Source organism: Vigna angularis, chromosome 1 (assembly GCF_016808095.1).
Source record: "Vigna angularis cultivar LongXiaoDou No.4 chromosome 1, ASM1680809v1, whole genome shotgun sequence".
NCBI lineage: Eukaryota > Viridiplantae > Streptophyta > Magnoliopsida > Fabales > Fabaceae > Vigna > Vigna angularis.
This window is the reverse complement of record NC_068970.1, coordinates 34,901,011-34,920,505: the sequence shown is the minus strand read 5'-3', so window position 1 is coordinate 34,920,505 and position 19,495 is coordinate 34,901,011. Positions and strand designations below refer to the sequence as shown.

General features: G+C 34.0%; 1 protein-coding gene across 6 annotated transcripts in view; it reads left to right on the top strand.

Moving 5' to 3' along the window:
• The window catches only part of LOC108321443 (phospholipid-transporting ATPase 3), a 37,836-nt gene that overhangs the window by 12,174 nt on the left and 6,167 nt on the right, over window positions 1-19,495 (top strand). For 3 of the 6 annotated variants that reach the window (XM_052871628.1, XM_052871631.1, XM_017553186.2), the window contains 17 exons: window positions 2,006-2,067; window positions 8,912-8,993; window positions 9,403-9,513; window positions 11,094-11,171; window positions 11,266-11,362; window positions 12,904-13,010; window positions 13,379-13,444; window positions 13,973-14,094; window positions 14,512-14,602; window positions 14,701-14,778; window positions 14,865-14,981; window positions 15,141-15,287; window positions 15,364-15,468; window positions 16,405-16,547; window positions 18,488-18,589; window positions 18,681-18,744; window positions 18,835-19,047. In XM_052871628.1, coding sequence (XP_052727588.1) covers window positions 2,006-2,067; window positions 8,912-8,993; window positions 9,403-9,513; window positions 11,094-11,171; window positions 11,266-11,362; window positions 12,904-13,010; window positions 13,379-13,444; window positions 13,973-14,094; window positions 14,512-14,602; window positions 14,701-14,778; window positions 14,865-14,981; window positions 15,141-15,287; window positions 15,364-15,468; window positions 16,405-16,547; window positions 18,488-18,589; window positions 18,681-18,744; window positions 18,835-19,047 — 1,785 coding nt within the window. Of the gene's footprint in view, window positions 1-1,654; window positions 1,752-2,005; window positions 2,068-2,371; window positions 2,445-8,911; window positions 8,994-9,402; window positions 9,514-11,093; window positions 11,172-11,265; window positions 11,363-12,903; window positions 13,011-13,378; window positions 13,445-13,972; window positions 14,095-14,511; window positions 14,603-14,700; window positions 14,779-14,864; window positions 14,982-15,140; window positions 15,288-15,363; window positions 15,469-16,404; window positions 16,548-18,487; window positions 18,590-18,680; window positions 18,745-18,834; window positions 19,048-19,495 lie in introns of all 6 variants that reach the window. The other 3 variants (XM_052871629.1, XM_052871630.1, XM_052871632.1) reach the window with 2 other exon arrangements.

The window sequence follows — 19,495 nt, the reverse complement described above, 5'->3', positions numbered from 1 at the left end:
TTCCTTCAATATCATCTTGTTTTCTTTGATGTTCCTCTAGTCCCAAAATCCTGCAGAGCAACCTTATCCTCATCTTCTAAACCTGAAATATCTGGCACAAGACTGATGGTCTTGTGATCATGTATACAATCATTTGTGTTATTATTTCCTGAGTTATGTATAGATATTGATTCCTTCACACGAAAATTTGCTTCTTGTATCGATGAATTATAAGAGATGTCAACCGACAACCATACCTTGAAACAACAATTAGTGGATATTGGTGTTGTCATTGCACAACAAGCAAATGATTGGGGATTCAGTGGTGTAATGTTTAGAGGTCGTGTGACATGAAGAGATTGATAGCAATACGTGCATCAGAAAGCTGTCCATCCTACATTTCCTTCTCTGGTTTAATACTATGAAGCCTTCTGTCTTCCCACAATTCCATTCCTAGAGATTCCATGCAATGATTAGTCATGCTATGCTCTTAATCACCATTTTGTAAACCCTGCTTCTTAGATTCAGTGTTGTCTACACCCTTACCCATATACATCAAATTATGTCTTTTGAACAAACATCTGTTTTCCTTTTGACTATATGCCATGGTTTTATTCCTTCTACAATTTTGTGAAGAATGTTCAACATTTGACATGAGTGACAAAATTCTGGAACTCTTTCATATTCGAGATCAAAACTACCAAGGCAAAGCATTTTCTCTCCAGCATAATTTGCAATGGCAGATCATATTGAAGATCCACATCTACCATAATTCCTACAAAAAATTATCTTGATCTGGCTTAGCATACAATCGTGCAAAGAAGTGTTCTAGTTCTTTTGGCATTTTAGAATAATGTTCTAGGTTTTTTGGTATTCCATGGGTAACTTTGTTAGTTTCACCTAAGACTAAGCTTTTGTTATTTTCACCATAGCTGGGATGAAGTCCTTTGTCCAGGTAAAACCCCTCAACATTCCAAGTGAAAGACTCCAAGGTCTTGTTGCCAGGAGACACCTCATATCGTCCAAAAGTGCCCTTTCCACATAGGGACACATTCCACTGTCTCGCATTCTCACATTTGCACTACATATTCTATTGCAAAGTGATACAAGATCTGATCAAAGGAAAACTGAAGACTGAAATACAGAAGGGAAAAGTATAATACTGGACTGTTAAACCGTGCCTGTTCTCTCCTGAAAATCCTTGTCCACTTTTTACCTCCCTTTTCTGATAGTTTCCCACCTTATATATCCATTACCCAGGATCCCACTCTTTCATAAGCAACTTAATCTATATTCTACACCATTAATGAAGGGGATTCTCTTTGTAATTGTTTTTTTTTGCTGTACATATTTTCTTACAATTTTACTTGTTATGGTTTGATAATTGTTTTTTATCATGATAACTGTTCTAATAATTGAATTTTTTAATTGTATTAACTGTTTTCTATAATCATAATAAATGTGGACACAGGCCTGATAATGCATGTATTTCCATGAGTAACTGATTATAGGCTTTCTCTCTATCCTCATCTTCCTTGGAATATTTCCCATTTTTCTTATATAATATTTACAAATTTTCCTTTCTATTTGAACCTCAGACAGATTTCTATTTTGGGTCTGATCATGAACATTTAATATGTCTGGTTGGTATGTTTATATTGATGTTTGTATGTAGGACCAACCTCAAGACATATGAGGCATTCTGTACACTGCTGCTGATTATATTTTTCAATCATTCTATTTCTTCCTATATCCGCTTTCTCACCATTAGTGTACGTTACAAATTCATGTGGCTGCAATCAAATTTCCTTTTTGATTTATTTGCTCATAAAGAAAAATGAGATGGTTCTTGTGCTCTACAATATGTGTGATGACAACTTTTGCTCAAATTAATATGGCATAATCAGTTGTGTAATTTTGTATATCATTGACTGATGTTAAATGATGTTTGTAAGTGTGTATCCTTTGTCACATTATCAATATTTTTATGTTACATAGAAGATAACAGTTCCTGTTTGTCCTGCAGTTCAGACGAGTGGCTAATCTCTACTTTCTTACAATCTCAATTTTGTCAACCACACCTATTAGGTATGTATTTGCTAGTCAACTTAACAGTGAGGTTATGTTGCAACTTGTGAGCATTATTGAGATAAGTGCGCTATCAATACTCACTTGAGTAGTGCAGTTCCATCTTAATTTTTCATGAAAAATTGTTCAGTTGTTTGTTATTTGTATGGTGAAGTTGGTAGTAGTTCGTAATTATTTAGGTACATTTTAGTATTTGTATAAGATATACTGTGGCTGCATTGTATCTTAATCTTCCTGATTGATCTTGATATGGGAATTTGTTTTGGCATGTGTGGTTGATATGATTGGATGGCGAACGGTTTAGGATTTAATGGGTTCTGCTTTGGATTTTCTTTGGTTCATTCATTATCGAAACTGGTGCTTTGAAGGATAATCAGGTAATATGAGGATTAGGGTACTTTATAAGGCACTGGGCCTACTTGTGAAAAATACAGAGCAATTAGAGTGAATTTGAGAGTGTATCTCTCCCTCTCTTAGGGTTTCGTATGTATAATAGTTTGGGATACATCAGATACAATATCAGATAGAATGCATGAGAGGAAATAGAAGAGGATTCTAAAAGATAATTCTAGGAACTAGGTCCAATACAAAGCACATAACACCTACCAATAAATCCTATTAAAGATTATTTATTCTTACACTATCCCTCAATCTAGAGCATACAAATTGTATGTATCAAGTTAGAAACAAGTACATTTGATCTGGAGACCTGTCAAGTATTTTGTGAATACATCTGCAAGTTGATCATTTGATCTGACAAACTCGGTGCATGTTTCTTTGGGCAACAACTTTCCTCGATTAAAATGGCAATAAATTTCAAAGTCTTTAGTTCTCTCATAGATCATTGGATTGGAAGCAATGTGGACCTGGTTATCACAGTAAATCTTCATTGCTTAAATGTTACAAAAATCTAATTCTTATAAGAACATTTTTATCCGTATAAGCTCAGGCAAGATATACCATTGCTTTATACTTAGCTTCATAAAAAGATGGGGCAACAACAATTTGCTTCTTACTTTTCAAAGAGACAATATTTCCTCCAAGCAAAAACATAATATCCTGTAGTAGAGTGTCTATCCATAGGTGAACTAGCTTAATCAGTGTCACAATATCCAAAAATTTGGGTATTGCCTTATCTTCATAAAGTAGTCGTTATCTTGGGGGCACTTGAAAGCATTAATATGAAAGAAAGAAGATTTTATTCAATTGATTCATTTGAAACAGTCCATCAACTTCTATATATGGAGAACTCAAATCCTTAAGTAATAATTACATGAGATCTCTAGAACCTTCTAATAACTCACGGTGGTAGAAGTTGTTGTCAATGCACATATTGTAAATTAATGGACCACACTCAAGAAAATTGTTACTCATTACATGGCTTTCCTGACAATACAGCCAATATTTCCAAATCAGAAGGATTCGAGTAAAAGTTCTCTAATGAAGAATATCAGGAATACTTAAGGTTGAAATCCAACTACCTAGCCCAATCATCTACAACTTCTAATTTGTCAACATTGTGCATTTCACAATCTATGGAGATTCAATCCATGGATTGTTGACTCAAGTGCATCTGATCATATTTATGGTAATATCTCTTTGGCTTTTTCTCTCTTCTATCCTAAAACAAAAGCATCCTAACCTAAGAACCACACCAATCATCTGACCCAGAGGTATGTGCTCCTTCTTCTGACACAGTTGAACCTTTGGAAAATTCCTTGAATATTAATTGTGAACCTAGCCTTGATGACTTGGCCATTGTTTTGAGCAAAAAAACTCGGTCTTGTACCAAGTATCGTATTTCTCACTCTATGACCACTAAAAACCTATCTATGCAACTCCAGAGTTTCCTCTCTACCATTGATGCAATTAGAGTCCCTACTTCAGTTCAAGCATTGAAGGATGAGAATTGGGTTCGGGCCTTGAATGAAGAGATGAGTGCCTTAGAAAAGAACCAAACGTGGGAAATTGTTAACAGGCCACTGGATAAAAAGGTAGTAGGATGCATTTTATAATGTAAAGTATAAATCTATTGGCACATTACAACATTACAAAGCAATATTAGTTGCTAAAGGATTTACTCAGACTTATGGTGATGATTATGAGGAGACATTTTCTCCAATGGCAAAGATGAATACAATTAGAATCATTCTCTCATTGACAACTTATTTTTGTTGGGAATTGGAACAATTTGATGTGAAAGATGTTTTCTTGAAATAGACAATTAGAGGAAGAAGTCTATATGGAAATTCCACCAGGTTTTAGGCCTATTGAAGAAGGGAATAAAGTATGTACGTTGAGGAAAGCTTTGTATGGGCTCAAGCAGTCACCTCGTGTTTGGTTAGGTAGACTCAGTCAGGTTATGATCTCCATGGTGTATTGGCAGAGTCAAGGTGACCATCCCTTATTCATCAAGAATTCCCCAAAAGGTAAACTTACACTACTCTTGGTGTTTGTTAATGATATGATTGTTGCAGGAGATGATGAACATGAGATACAAGTCTTGAAAGAAAAGCTTACCACCCAATTTGAAATGAAGGATCTAGGAAAATTGAAGTACATCCTTGGGATAGAAGTAGCTTACTCGATGACGAGAGGGTCGCGCCTCTCGCAAAAATTGTACATCAAAGAATGCAGTATAGACTAGGAAGTGACTCCTAGGTCGTCTCTCAAGGACCAATTTGTGTTGGTTTAGTCTCAGATTTTTTTTTTACACGAAGTGGGGGGGTTTGTGATTTTTGGTTTGAGACTGAAAAATAAATATAAATTAAAACTAGGAATTAAACACAACTGAATTTAAAAACACTAAAATAAATTTTCACGGTGGTAAAAACTTAACAGTAAAAGACGGTAAAAACAGAACAGTAAATATTCAAAAACGGTAAAATTAAACGCAGAAATAAAAACATCAGTGAAAATACATTGACAGAAATAAACCGTAAAAATGATGTTTGAAAATAAAATGAACAGAAAAATACATTGACAGAATTTAACGGTTCAGAAAATAGTAAACAGTAAAATAAAAGAGAGAGTAAAATTAAAAGCACTTAATTGGAAATCAAATTTAGCAAAGACACAAGACTTGAAATAAAATGCCGTGAAAATAAAATTAACAAACTGTTCCAAACACTGATACACTTCAGAAATAAAACACTATTTTTGCACTGTTGAAAATAGAAACTAAGAGAGCTTGCTAATGGGAAAGGAAAAAGGAAGAGGCAGAAGCCTCTTCCAAGCCGTGAGTGGTACTAACTACTCCTAATCTAATTCTAAATCCTAATGAATTTCTTCTCTGCTTGCTGCTGCCATTTTATAGCCATTTCTCTGGACCAACTCCTGTGTAATCCTCCTTCATTTCAGCTTGGTTGTTTTGTCTTATCTCCAATTGGCAGCTCCTGAATTCCTTCGAACTTCACGTTTGTTGTCTCTAATTGGCAGCTCCTTGTTTCAAGGAATTTCTTTTGTCAAATGTTCAGCTATTTAGCTCCTTGGGCGTGCCAAAGTCAAGAAGGTGGGGTCCTCCATTTTCCACCTCACTTGTCTTCTTCTTCAATTTGCCGTGTACACTCTTCTCCGTTCCAAGACACCAACCGTAGCCTCCTCATCTCCCAAACTATTGGACCGTTCAACATCTCCTTCTCCCTTTACACGTTGCTTCCTCTTCTAATCAACACCGTGCTCTCCATGGGTGCTGTCCGTGTGAAGCTTCCTCTACTGTGCTTGCTGGACGGAAGTTGTCATGGCCGTGACCATCTCTTCACTCTGCTGGATGCTTTTTCTCCAAGATCAAGGCTGTGACCAAACTGCTGGACCAGGTGCTCTTCACTCTTTTGTTGGCTTCTCCATCTCTAGGCCGAGACATCTGCTGTACTTTCTTCTTTCCAGCCGAGACACCATGCACCTCCTGGCCGTGACAACATGCTACTCCTCCATGAAGTGAATGAATCCTCTTTTTCCTCCAGCCAAGCCGTGACAAGTGGTGGTTGCAGCTGCTCCATGTTGAGACATCACTACTGGCCATCACTCTTTGCTGCTGCTGCCGGACGTACTGCTGGAACAACTGGTGCAGTGAAGTGTTGAACGGTCTTCTTGCTTCCCCAGCTGGACGCCGCTGGACGTGTAACTGTGGACGGGTGCTGGATGTGAATGAGCTAGAGCGTGAAGTGCAGCTGCTCCCTCTTCAAGCCAAGATGAATTTTCCAATCCTAGGTGGCGGCTGGAGCAGCGTACTTAATCTTCTTCTATGTGCTGCTGCCCTCTCTTTTCAACATCTGGATAGCACCAAAATAATGCTGGCCTCCTTTATGGGCCCCTCCATTGGTGTGCTCTTCAAAGAAAGAAAGAAGATTCCCTTTGGTATGGCCGTGTGGTATGCACTTCTTCTAAGCCAATTGTGCTTCCGCGTGAATGAGTGACAAAGTGGGCCATAAACAAAATAAATCCATAACACATAAGAATACAATGTGCTTTTCTTCTTCAGCAGCGTCCACGTCCTTCCTATTAGCATCCAGCACCAATTTTTCCTTTTAAAATAAGCTTTTCCATTTAAGCTCATATCCGTGTGCACTCCCATAATTACACATCACACCTCCTTTCTCATTTTAGCTTAAAATAAAATTGAGGTGGCATTTCTCTAAGTCCCAAAATATTTTCCAAAAATTCCCCTACAGTCAATAATGTAAATAATTAATTTCAGACGATTCAAATTAATTAAAATAAGAATTTCTGATCAAATTGAGCACAATTAGGAAAAAATGGGAAAATAGTGGATATTTAAGTACGATTCCCTGATTAATTCTAGCACAATAAACTAAGTGAAGTGAAGAAAATAATGATTCATCACTCGACAAATGGCAGCTTTATCTCCCATAAAAAGTATGTTATTGATCTTCGCAAAGAAACAAATATGATTGATTGCAAGACCACTGGAGTTTATATAGTTGAAAACCATAGAATAGGAAGCGATGAAGGCAATTCTACTGTAAATAAAGGCCAATATCAAAGACTTGTTGGGAAGCTCGTTTACTTAGTTCACACCAGACTAGACATAGCCTATGTTGTGAGTGTTGTTAGTCTGTTCATCCATGATCCAAGGGAGAGACATTTACTAACGGTAAACAAAATCCTTCCATATTTGAAGACAAGTCTAGGAAGGGGATTATTGTTTAAGAGAGATGAAATATTAAAAATGGAAGTGTATATTGATGCAGATTATGCACGTTCTGTCATAGATAGGAAGTCCACCTCAGGATATTGCATGTTCTTGGGTGGAAATTTGGTGAAATGGAGAAGTAAGAAACAAAATGTTTTTGCAAGGTCTAGTGCAGAGTCTGAATGGGTGTGTGAATTGTTATGGATGAGAATTATTCTAAATAATCTTAAGGTGGCATGTGATGAACCAATGATCCTTTGTTGTGATAAAAAGTTAGCTATTAGCATTGCTCATAATCCAGTTCAGCATGATAGGACCAAACACATAGAGATAGATTGACACTTTATTAAAGAGGAACTGGATAATGACCTTATCACTACATCTTACATCCCATCTGGACTTCAGTTAGCAGATCTATTTACAAAAGGTCTTCCCACTAAGCAATTTCATGATCTCACATGCAAGTTGAAAATGATAGATATCCATTCACTAGCATGAGGGGGAGTGTTGTTAGTTGGATATTAAAAGCAATAGTGAAAGTTGTTGGAAGGATATTAAATGTATTACTAGCTTGGGATACATCAGATATAATGAATGAGAGGAAATAGAAGATAATTCTAAAAGATACTTCTAGGAACTAGGTCCAGCAGAAAGTACACAACACCTAAAAGTAAATCCTATTAAAGATTATTTATTCTAACACACATGAATAATGAATAAGGGTCCGATTCGTGGCTATTATAAAGTTATGAAGACTACTTGTGAGACTATGACACTGAAATTTGAGCTTGGGGAAAATTAAGCTAGAAACGGCTACAATTTTGGTGCTTTAGTTTCTGTTTTTTCTCATTAATGGAATATTCTCTGCTTTGCTTGAGTATTTTGATTGATAAAGTAAATTAAGTTGGGATTATTGAAATGCTCTCTCGAAGAGATATTTTATGTTTGAAATTTCAAACAAAGGAATTATATTTATTTTGTTGGGATGTAATTTTCCCATTCAATATTATTGTTCTATGGATGTCATTATGGTTGCTATGCTATATCTATTTGTTACTTTATTCATACATCATAACAAAACAAACAATAGAAGATAGAAATCAATGGTATTTGGGGTGAGAAAGAAAATCTGGAATTCAATAGGAACAGTAATATCAAACATAGACAACAAAGTTACAGTTTATAGCCACTTTCAAGAAGCAAACCTTCAAAGGGAACCAACCTACTAGGTTTAGCTTGACTGACTTGATAACCTGGCATTCTATTAGTGCAGTCCCACTCTAAGCCTAACAATTTTTATATGAATTCATTAATTGGTTAATTACTCTCAGTATTACAATGAACTTATAATCAAATTGGTATGATATCATTTATTGTGTTTTTCTTAGATTTTGCATTATATCATTACTTTTTGCTTTGTATTAATCTGTAAAAACATATAATGGTGTTATCCCTGTTTTGGTCTCCACTTTTTACTGGACTCCTTTGCTCTTCAACTGCGAAGCAAAATGTATTTTTGAAAGAACTGAGAATAATTTTAAGCCCCTCCCCCTGCTAGTATTTTGAAGATTCTTGTCAGTAGTATGTACTTCATTCATGCCGAATGCTTTTCATATATATTTTTCGGCTAATTTTATATATCATTGAAAAGAAGTAAGGGCAAGTCTCACTGTGAATTTTCTGATGTTGTAGTCCGGTGTCTCCAATAACAAATGTGCTTCCTCTGTCTCTGGTGCTTCTTGTCTCTCTTATCAAGGAAGCTTTTGAAGATTGGGTACGAGTATTTTTTTTGCTGTCATTAATACATTGCTTTTTTAACACACTTTACTTAGGCTCTTTAGGTTTAGGTGGTTACCATTTAGCCTTTCAGACAGAAATTTTATGGAAAATTCTGGCAGGGGAGGCTATAGAAAAATGTTGAATATATATATATATATATATATATATATATATATATATATTTCTTTTTGTAGAATGTAGAAATAAGCATTTTATCAGTATGTGCTTACAAGTTCGTGAATTACTATACATATTTTGTTAACTCCTCGTTTTATCTTATTTCTATTTCTCTTGTTGGAATCCTTAGTTGGAAATTCTTCAGATTTTCTCACATTATTATGCTTATAGATTTGTGTATTCTACTTCCTAATTTCTTTTTCCATCTTTTATATTTTGTATAACAGAAGCGTTTTCAAAATGACATGTCCATAAATAACAATGGTATAGACGTTTTGCAAGATCAAAAGTGGCAGTCTATATCCTGGAAGAAGTTGCAGGTTGGAGACATTGTGAAGGTGAGTGTGCTATGCATTTCTGTTCTAGTTTATTTTGACATGTCTATATTTTGAACTAGTACGTATTGAAGTAAAAACAGATCAGTAAGCTCTCGATACCTTATTGAGGTAAAAACTGAGATTAATAGAAATAAGTACATTGATATATGTATGTAGAAGCTTCTGTTTGCAGCCACGTATACATATGTACAAGCTCTGTTAAAAAACTGAAACCGTGATAAACTGTTAAAAAACTGAAACCGTAATAGAGATAGCTGTTAGCAGCTATAGTATAGCTAATGACACATAATAACTGCCAAAGTAAAAAATATTGTATTTGGTTATACACTCGCATTAGGATGTCTACAGTGGTAATTGATTATGTTTTAAACCTCCATAAGATGTTTTTTAATGTCAGAAAATTTGTTTATGATAATATTCATGAGAGATTGCACTTAAATAGAATATAAAAAACTTAATATCGCAAAATCATAATTATGGAATGTAATTAAATTGCCTAATTATGGAATTAAAACTGTACAAGGAAATATTATTTGCATATAAATAAAAGGATTTTGACACTCCCCGACAAGTTGGTGAGTGAATGCCATCCATTCCCAACTTGCCGACAATAGACTCAAATGTAGCACCACTTAGCCCTTTTGCTAATAGATCTGCTAGTTGATTTCTAGAGGATACACATGGTGTACACATTATATTGTCCCATTATCAATTTTTTTCTTTATGAAGTGTCTATCTACTTCAACATGCTTAGTTCTATTCTATCATGCTGACTGAATTATACACAATATTTATTGCTGACTTGTTATTACAATACAGTCTCATAGGCTTCTTCCAATTAATCTTTAAGTCTTGTAAAATCATCTTTAACTATAGTATTTCACAAATCCTTAAGGCCATGGCTTTGAACTCTACCTCTGCACTTGATTTTGACACAACATTTTGTTTCTTGCTCCTCCAAGTGACTAAATTTCCTCTAAGAAGAGTGTAATATCTTGAGGTAGATTTTCTATTGTTGGTAGAACCTACATAGTTAGCGTCTAGGTAGGCTTCTAAGATCATCTCATTCCCCCTTGAAAATAGAATCTTTTTCTAGGTGTTCCTTTCAAGTATTGTAGAAGGCAATAATCAACAATGAGATGAGTCTCTTTTGGATTATGCATGAACTGACTTACAAACCCTAAAGTACAGGTATTGTGTTAGGAACCCAGAATTGAAAAGAGAAAGAAGAGTAAAATTCTTTATTGAATAGATTGAATAGATTGAAAAGAACAAAAAATAGGAGAGCACTCTCTCCTCCAAGGGTTTCCCCTTCACAATGGATGTCAATGATCCTGTCAACAATTCTCCAAAACATTCAAAAGTACCCGGTATACCAGAACCCCCCAACTATATGTAGAAAAACTCACTTATCCTAAAAACCTGACTAACAACTACTTTTTTAATATGCTTCCCCCTATCATACACACGCTGCTACAAAAACAACCTTGTCGTCAAGGTTGAAGTCTAGCAACGGGTCCTCAAGGTTGAAGTCTAGCAATGGGTCTCTAACACTTACTATGAGTTATGTTCTGTTGCAGGTTAAACAGGATGGATTCTTTCCTGCAGATCTGCTTTTCTTGGCAAGCACTAACGCAGATGGTGTCTGCTACATTGAGGTTTATTATTTATATTTTTCAATCTGGTAGGAGTGTTTTCTCAAAGCTCTTTAAACAGTGTTTGACTTTAATTAACATTGGGTTTGAGTGGCAGACTGCTAACTTGGATGGGGAAACCAATTTGAAGATTAGGAAAGCATTGGAAAAGACTTGGGATTATGTGACTCCAGAGAAGGCATCTGAGTTTAAAGGTTTCATTTTTTTCATTGTTTTATCTACATATTATAGTTTTATACAGTTCTTCTAACGTTTATTTAATTTGCTTAAGAGTTATTTTACATTATTGCACTTGGTTGTTTAAGTTCTAGGAAACATGATGACAACATCTCAGCAATTTTTTTTTTTTAATTTTAAGCTTTAGAATATAATAAGTTTTGTGCATTATCATAATTTTGGTTCATTTATCTGCGTAATGATAATAATGATTAACATTTACTCATTCCATTGTATTTTGTTTTCATGAACCAGTTACGTGTGTTTGTTTCTTAAGATGTGATTCCTTATTTAATAAGTTAGATGACTACAGAAATGTAAATGATGTTTTCAATTGGCTTTATTTTCTGTTTATGGATGAAGTTGTGTATTATTAGCATCTTAAATATATATTGCAGTTACTTGAAAATGCCCTTACTGTGGATATCTGTTTTTTTCTCCAATTTTCTTGTGTTTCCACGTTCCCTGAAAGTTGCTATAAATTTATTATATAGTTCTCGGGCTGTTTATTCAGATAACATTCTTTATTCTCCAGCGTTAGATCCGTTGATCATTCAGGCTGAGTAAAAGTATTGTATAATTTAGTAATTAATCATGTCATATCTCATGCTCCAAATAAATGGAAGTGTTCAATTTGGGGATCTCAACAGGAGAAGTAGGAAGATACCAAGAGCATGTAACATTTCAGCTGTTTTAGTAAAAAGAAAATTATGTTTCAGCTGTCTTATCTTAAAAACTATGTTTAGCAAACATACCCAACAGAAAAACAGACGTTGATTATAATTGACCGTACGTATACTTGATTATTGAAATAATCTAATTTGTACAGCTGTCCCAAATACATCCTAAGAAAGCAGCATTCTTGGGAAAGCTTTCTTTTTTTCCTTCAATAAGATGGTTTTTTATGAAAAGTAAGCTGGATGTTTGGAAATCAGATGGAATTTAGTAAACACGTTTTTATTTTATTTTTTCCTGAAAATCATGCTGTTTTTATGAATATGAATTTTTGTAGCTTATGTTATTTTCATTTAGATTTCTCCCATTTCCGATTCGTACACACTTTTTCTCGTGTAAAAGCTGATACTATTTGTTGACTCATACAAAATTATGTTAGAATCACTTTTCAGCAAACTTGTCCAAACAGAATCTGATTGTTATTATAATTGATTATTGAAATAACATAATTTTGGTGTTCTCTCAACACACTCTAGACTTATGTTCAGGGTATAGAGTTTTATTAAAATAATCTGTTAAATTGATGTATTTTATGTGTTTAACTGTTCCTCAACTGGTGGAATTATTATTTTTTAAATAAAAACTCTTAATAAATTGTTCTTCATAGAACATTTTATGGCTCTTTGAAACGTTTGTCTTTAATTTCATATTTTTAGGGAATATTATTCTGAAGTCTGTGCAAGACTTATTTATTACCAGGTTTATGAATGTCAATTCCAATCAATATGCTAAATTTGATCTCTTATTTGTTTCAAATTCTTACAAGTTTTCAAACTATTTGCAGGTGAAATTCAATGTGAACAACCAAACAATTCATTGTATACCTTTACTGGAAATCTTATAACCCAAAAGCAAACATTGCCTCTCAGTCCAAATCAAATTTTATTGCGGGTTTGTTGCCCCTCCCCATCTGTTTTTATCTGCCGAACTGTGTTTATTCATGAACTAGAGTTCTCTTTTTGTTGTATTGGTATTTGGATTTTGACAGATAGAAGGGAAGTTGAAAAAATATTTTGTACTTCTGAAAAGAGTCTATTGTACAGTGGAAGCTTCTGCTTACATTTGTAAATTTATAAGGCAGAAGCTTTAGATCCTAACAGATGCCTGCTGTGATAATTATAACAGTCTTACAACAGAATTACATTACAGAAACTGAATATAACTAGTCTAAAACAACTATATGCTCTGTACCATGTGCTGATATTTTGTTTACTTAGTTTGTAAAACTTAAATTGACTTGGAGCATCTTGACTTTTCAGGGTTGCAGTCTCAGGAATACAGAGTATATTGTTGGGGTTGTTATATTTACTGGACATGAAACAAAGGTTGGCTGTATAAAATGATGCCTAATGATAAACTGATAATACTCTCAATATCACGGCCCTTGGTCTTGCTTTTTTTTATAAAGACGTTTAATATGCTTGTAATGAATTGATTGTTAAGATGTTGCTAGAGACAAAATGGTACTGTTTTTGCTGTTGTTATGTATTCATAATTATAATTATTCATTAGTATCTTGCATATTTAACTGATATAATTCCAAACAATTATCCTTGGGGTCTAGAGATATGGAAAAAGAAGAAAATAACTGAACATAAGTTTTATTTTAATGACTATGAATTTATTTATTTATTTTTGGAAAATAACAATCCACAGTAAATGAAAATGAAAACAAAAACAAACCAAACATGCTTTAAGAATGTAATATATAACCTTGACGTGTGGGTTTATTTCATTTTCTTTTCCATTCATTTTTGAAAGTATAAATTAAGTTCGTCTTATGTTTGGCTTTGGATTTTCCTACTGTGACTGTTCATGGATTGTGTTTTAGTGATGTTTGAAAAACATTGCAGGTGATGATGAATACAATGAATGTTCCTTCCAAAAGAAGTACATTGGAGAGAAAGCTTGACAAGCTCATACTAACTTTATTTGCAACTCTCTTCATGATGTGTTTCATTGGAGCCATAGGCAGGTGAGTTAAACAATTGCTGGACCCCTTGTAGTCTCTTGCTAACTTTTACTGGGCTTTAATGTTCAAGTACACTGTTATATGAAAATGGGATTGATTTTATTGAAACTAGCATTAGATTTAGTGTATTTATTATTGTTATCAATATCAATACTAGGGTTCTGATTGGCACTACGTGTCACACAAGCTTTAGATTATGTGTATATAGTTTTATTAAAATAATGTAAATTCTGAGATAGTTCTATAAAAGCAAATAATCATTAATAAAAAAATTGTTCTAGTGTGGGAAATTTAGGACTTTTTTTTATGTCTTTTTTAATTAAATCGCTACAGTATGATGGAAAAATAAAAGTAACAGGTATCCCTTATTGTGTAAAAGTTTATTTCTAAATGACATTATTATATTTGTTTAAACTGCAGTGCTATCTTCGTAAATAAAAAATATTTTTACTTACATCTTGATTCATCAGAAGAGGGCTCGGCACAGTTCAACCCCAGAAATAGATTCTTGGTACTGTTAACTTTCTCCATTAAGATAAATATCCATCCTCCTTTTTTCTTTATTTCTCTGTTAAATTATTGTTGTTAATTCTATTTTTGTGCTGTCAGGTTTTTATTCTGACAATGTTTACCCTAATAACACTATACTCAACAATCATTCCCATTTCACTTTATGTGTCCATAGAGGTTTGTGTCTCACTCCTTTATTCCCTATAAATGCCAATGTTTTGTTTCTAAATAGAAAATATAATTTATTTTTGTTATTGTACCAGATGATAAAATTTATTCAATCAACTCAATTTATCAACAAAGACTTGTCCATGTACCATGCTGAAACAAATACACCTGCATTAGCCAGAACTTCAAATTTGAATGAAGAACTTGGGCAGGTAAGTTGGGTCCTCACTTTTCCTTGAATGAACTTATAACTAATAGATTAGAAAGGAAGTGAAACAATATACAAACTATGTTCAAAATGGGAATGAAGAAAATCTAAGTAGAAGAAACAAAAGAAATTTTAACTCTAACTTTTATTTTCTGATGAGTAGGTGGAATACATTTTCTCTGATAAAACTGGAACTCTAACAAGAAATTTAATGGAGTTCTTCAAGTGTTCGATTGGAGGAGAGGTCTATGGCAATGGTGTGACTGAAATTGAGAGAGGATTAGCAGAGCGCAATGGAATGAAGATTGAGGTAAAATATTTATGCATTGTTTAAAACTAATTTGTCTATAAGAAGGGATTGCAGCTATATAGTATTTTCTCCACAGGAAAATATTTCTTCCAAAGCAGTGCAAGAGAGAGGTTTTAATTTTGATGATGATAGGCTTATGAGGGGAGCTTGGAGGAATGAGCCTAATCCTGACGTTTGCAAGGTAAACATGACTCTGCTGATGCACAGTATATGTTCATTCTCTCAATTCAATTCTGGGTGTTTGCTTTACATAAAGAAACAACTATTTTCTATATAAGCTTGAGTGGTTATTCCACCAAGCAAAATGGATTTATTTATATATTCCAGATTATTATAAAGGTAGGTGATGCCATATAGTTTATAAGAGAACATTTAAGACACCGTTACTTAATGATGCATTGAACCTGTCTATACCATGTATCTAGACAACATGGAAAAATAAGCATTGAAGAAGTTCTTATCTTCTAAAATTTCTATTTTCAACAAAAAGTTTGATTCTTGCTAACTAAAAAGTTTATAATATATATATATATATATATATATATATATATCCTTTTTAACATATTTCATTTATAATGCATGTTAGTTGGCTTAAATCTTAGCTTGTATTATGTTGATATAAAATTTAATGCTTGAAATGTGTCCTGGAAAGTAGTATTTAGAAGCTATATAAGAAATCTTAACCCTAACCATCTCTCATGAGTTTCGTGCACCATCTTGGTGATGCTTTTGGATTGCTAGAAGTCTGTTACTTCTTCGAAATGTATGTATTCCAATTTTATGTGTTCTACTATAGCTGTGCTGTGACCTATACTTGTTAAAACTTTGTATTATGATATATCATATTGATGTATAAATATCCTGCATCGTGGCCATGCTTCCTAGGTAATAATCAGATCTTAATTAATGAACCTAACTTTCATGTACAGTTGGTGTAGTGTAGATTCTTCAATTTGGAAGAGAAGTATATTCAGATTGTTTATCCTTGTTTCTCTTTTTCTAAATGTTGTTTATCAGTTAGGTGCTCGAGTTGCTTTCTTTACATTATGGTCATAGCATACATGGTTTTGTATGTTATGTAAGGCAAAGTAATATTACCTTATTTATTGCTTTGTAGGAATTCTTCAGATGCCTTGCTATATGCCATACTGTGCTGCCAGAGGGTGATGAATCCCCTGAAAAGATCAGATATCAAGCTGCATCACCTGATGAGGCTGCTTTGGTTATTGCTGCAAAACACTTTGGTTTCTTTTTCTACAGGTTCGATGTTCAAACTTCTTGATCATGTTCTATTTATCTGCACAAGCATCCAGCCATCTGTCTAGGGGCTGGACTGGAACAAGGTGAAGTATTGAACCTTCAACGTTAACTAGGACCAACTTTTAAAGAATTAGAATTGTGTCAATTGAACTACAACCTCTTTGGTGGTACCCCCCCATCATTAGAATGAAGATCTTCTGTCCAGCTTTTCAGAAGAAACTCCCCTATGACTAGATCTGCATGATGTTTTTGAGTTGCAGTTGTCCAGTAATGTCAGCAATGAGGCTTCAAATTCTTGTACTTTTATACTTCAGATGAGACATTGTTGGCAATAAGATATTATTGATACTATTGTAAATGGTTGGCTTTCAAAATTGTAGACTCCTTTTACTTATTGTTAACTGACCCAATAGGAGCAGAATCAGAGAGAGAAAAGCAGATAAAGCTGCAAATGAGCCTTTGGACTCATGCTGGTTGGCTTGATGTTGAGAAATATGTGGCATCACTAATTGCTCATTAATGCTTGGTTACAAACAAAACGAGGATTGTATGCATATGTAAGTGTGTAGCAAACGTAATTTGATGGGAACAGCACATGAATGTTGATGCCTGCTCTCAGTGAAAAAATCTTTATATATTATGGTCGTTTGCTTAAGAAGCTATAGAAGAAGACTTGTTACAGAGTGAGTACATTGAGCACCAAGAGACAGTTTGAAGACCTGAATCTGCTTCGCTTTAGTTGGGGAAAATGGTTGGAAAAAGTAATAAAGAATTACATAGAATGCGAGGTGTTCTTTTGGTTAAGTTTGCTGAACGTCCTTTATATGATATATCATATAATCTAACTTTCTCAATGTGTTGTTTGTAAGTTTAAGATCGGAAGCTTGGAGCATATTAGGAGGACAGAATGTGTACTGATCTTAAAATGTAAAAACTCAATGCAATAGTCGAGAGCAAGCTACTTGTAGATAGTTCAACAGCTAGGTTATGCTAATAGATCAATCTAGAAGATATTAAAAGGTGTAATTCACAGGAATTAGGCAATTATATACTCTAATAGCACAGGTTGGGTTGTATGTGAAAGGAAAACTCCATAGTTGGACTTTGCATGGTACTCATATGCTATTAATTATTGGTAGTGGATATATGAGAACATATAATTCGGAGTAGGTAGAGCGCAGGCGTGCTACTATGTATTGATACATTGTAGGAATATAGGATAACATATAATTCAGAGTACTGTTGAACTTTTGTACATCTGAGTTTCTTGTGTACTGCTATTAATTGGTAGTAGGCATATTGGATAACATATAATTCAGAGTAGGTAGAGGGCATGCGTGCTATTAATTGATACTTAATTTGGAATATAAAAGAGAAGTTCTTGTGTAGAACAGGTTTTCTGTTGAATATTTGTACTATATATCTAGGAAATGTAGTTAGTTTGACCAATACTGCATTGTGGGACTCAAATTTTGTCAGTGTTATACCTTCTTGTTTAGTTATTTTTCTGCGAAACAAACATAATGATTCAATTTGCAGTGTTATCAACAATTATGCATGGAATGAATCTGAATAGGCTTGTTATTGAAGAAATGAAATTAACACTCCATGATATTTTGCATTTTTCTGTTAGATTTGTTCTTTTATTAGAGTACATCTTAGCTTCTTTCATCTCTGTAAGCCTCAATTTTTTTAAAATAATAAAATTTCTACTATCATTAAAGACAAGTGTGGATATTTCTATCTCATACTCTAATAAGACAAAGTGGCAATTTTTCTACTATCATTAGAGACAAAGTGGCAATAGGAATGCATGAATCCTTAACAAAGCCAAATATGTCATTCTTTTGTAGCTTCTGTTACTGATTTTTTTTATTGGAAGTGCTAAATTTAAGATTATTTCAGTTTGAGTTGATGTGAATACTTTGATTTTTTGTCAGACGCACACCTACAATGATATATGTTCGTGAATCTCATGTTGAGAAAATGGGCAAAATTCAAGACGTGTCTTATGAGATTTTAAACGTGCTTGAGTTTAATAGGTAACTATCATCCCTATGGGTACAATTTTAACTTAAGGTATTAAGTTTTAACATCTTCTGAGCATACTTGTAATCTTTTTTCCATTAATAGTACAAGGAAGCGTCAGTCTGTTGTATGCCGTTATCCTGATGGAAGGCTTGTCCTATACTGTAAGGTAATAGAAGCTAGTCTGCTTCCCCACAGTAGAACAATTTTGTTTGGATTTGGGTAAAATGACATCTTCCATGCATCTTGCTCTTCGCAGGGTGCTGATACTGTAATCTATGAGAGACTGGCTAATATTAGTAATAGTATCAAGAAAGTCACCAGGGAGCATTTGGAACAATTTGGATCTGCCGGACTTCGCACATTATGCTTAGCCTACAAAGAATTACATCCTGATGTTTATGAAAGCTGGAATGAGAAGTTTATCCAGGCCAAGTCTTCTCTAAATGATCGTGAAAAGAAATTGGATGAGGTTCAGTTTATCCTACTATCATTGGCAGCTTTTATGTGAATATTTAACATCAAGCAATTTATACTTTTTTAGATTAGATTATCTCAGTTGAGATAAATAGAAGAGACTATATTTGAGGGAGCTTCATCACTCCTCTCATATGTTCTCATACTTATATTGATAGAATTCTAATGCAGTAAGTATAGGGAGAGAAAACATCAAAAGCAAAACAGTCCTAGGTACAGAGATAGGTATGACTCAGGTACAACATATAGCAATTTTCTTATACAACTACTTACTACCTATATGTAATACTACCTATTCTAATACTCCCCTCATGCTGGAGTACACAAATTGTATGTAACAAGCTTGGAACAAATAAATTCAACTTGATGTCCCCCCCCTTAAGGACTTTGTTAACATGTGCAAGTTGATCATTGGATTCAAGAAACATGGTAAAAATTTCCTT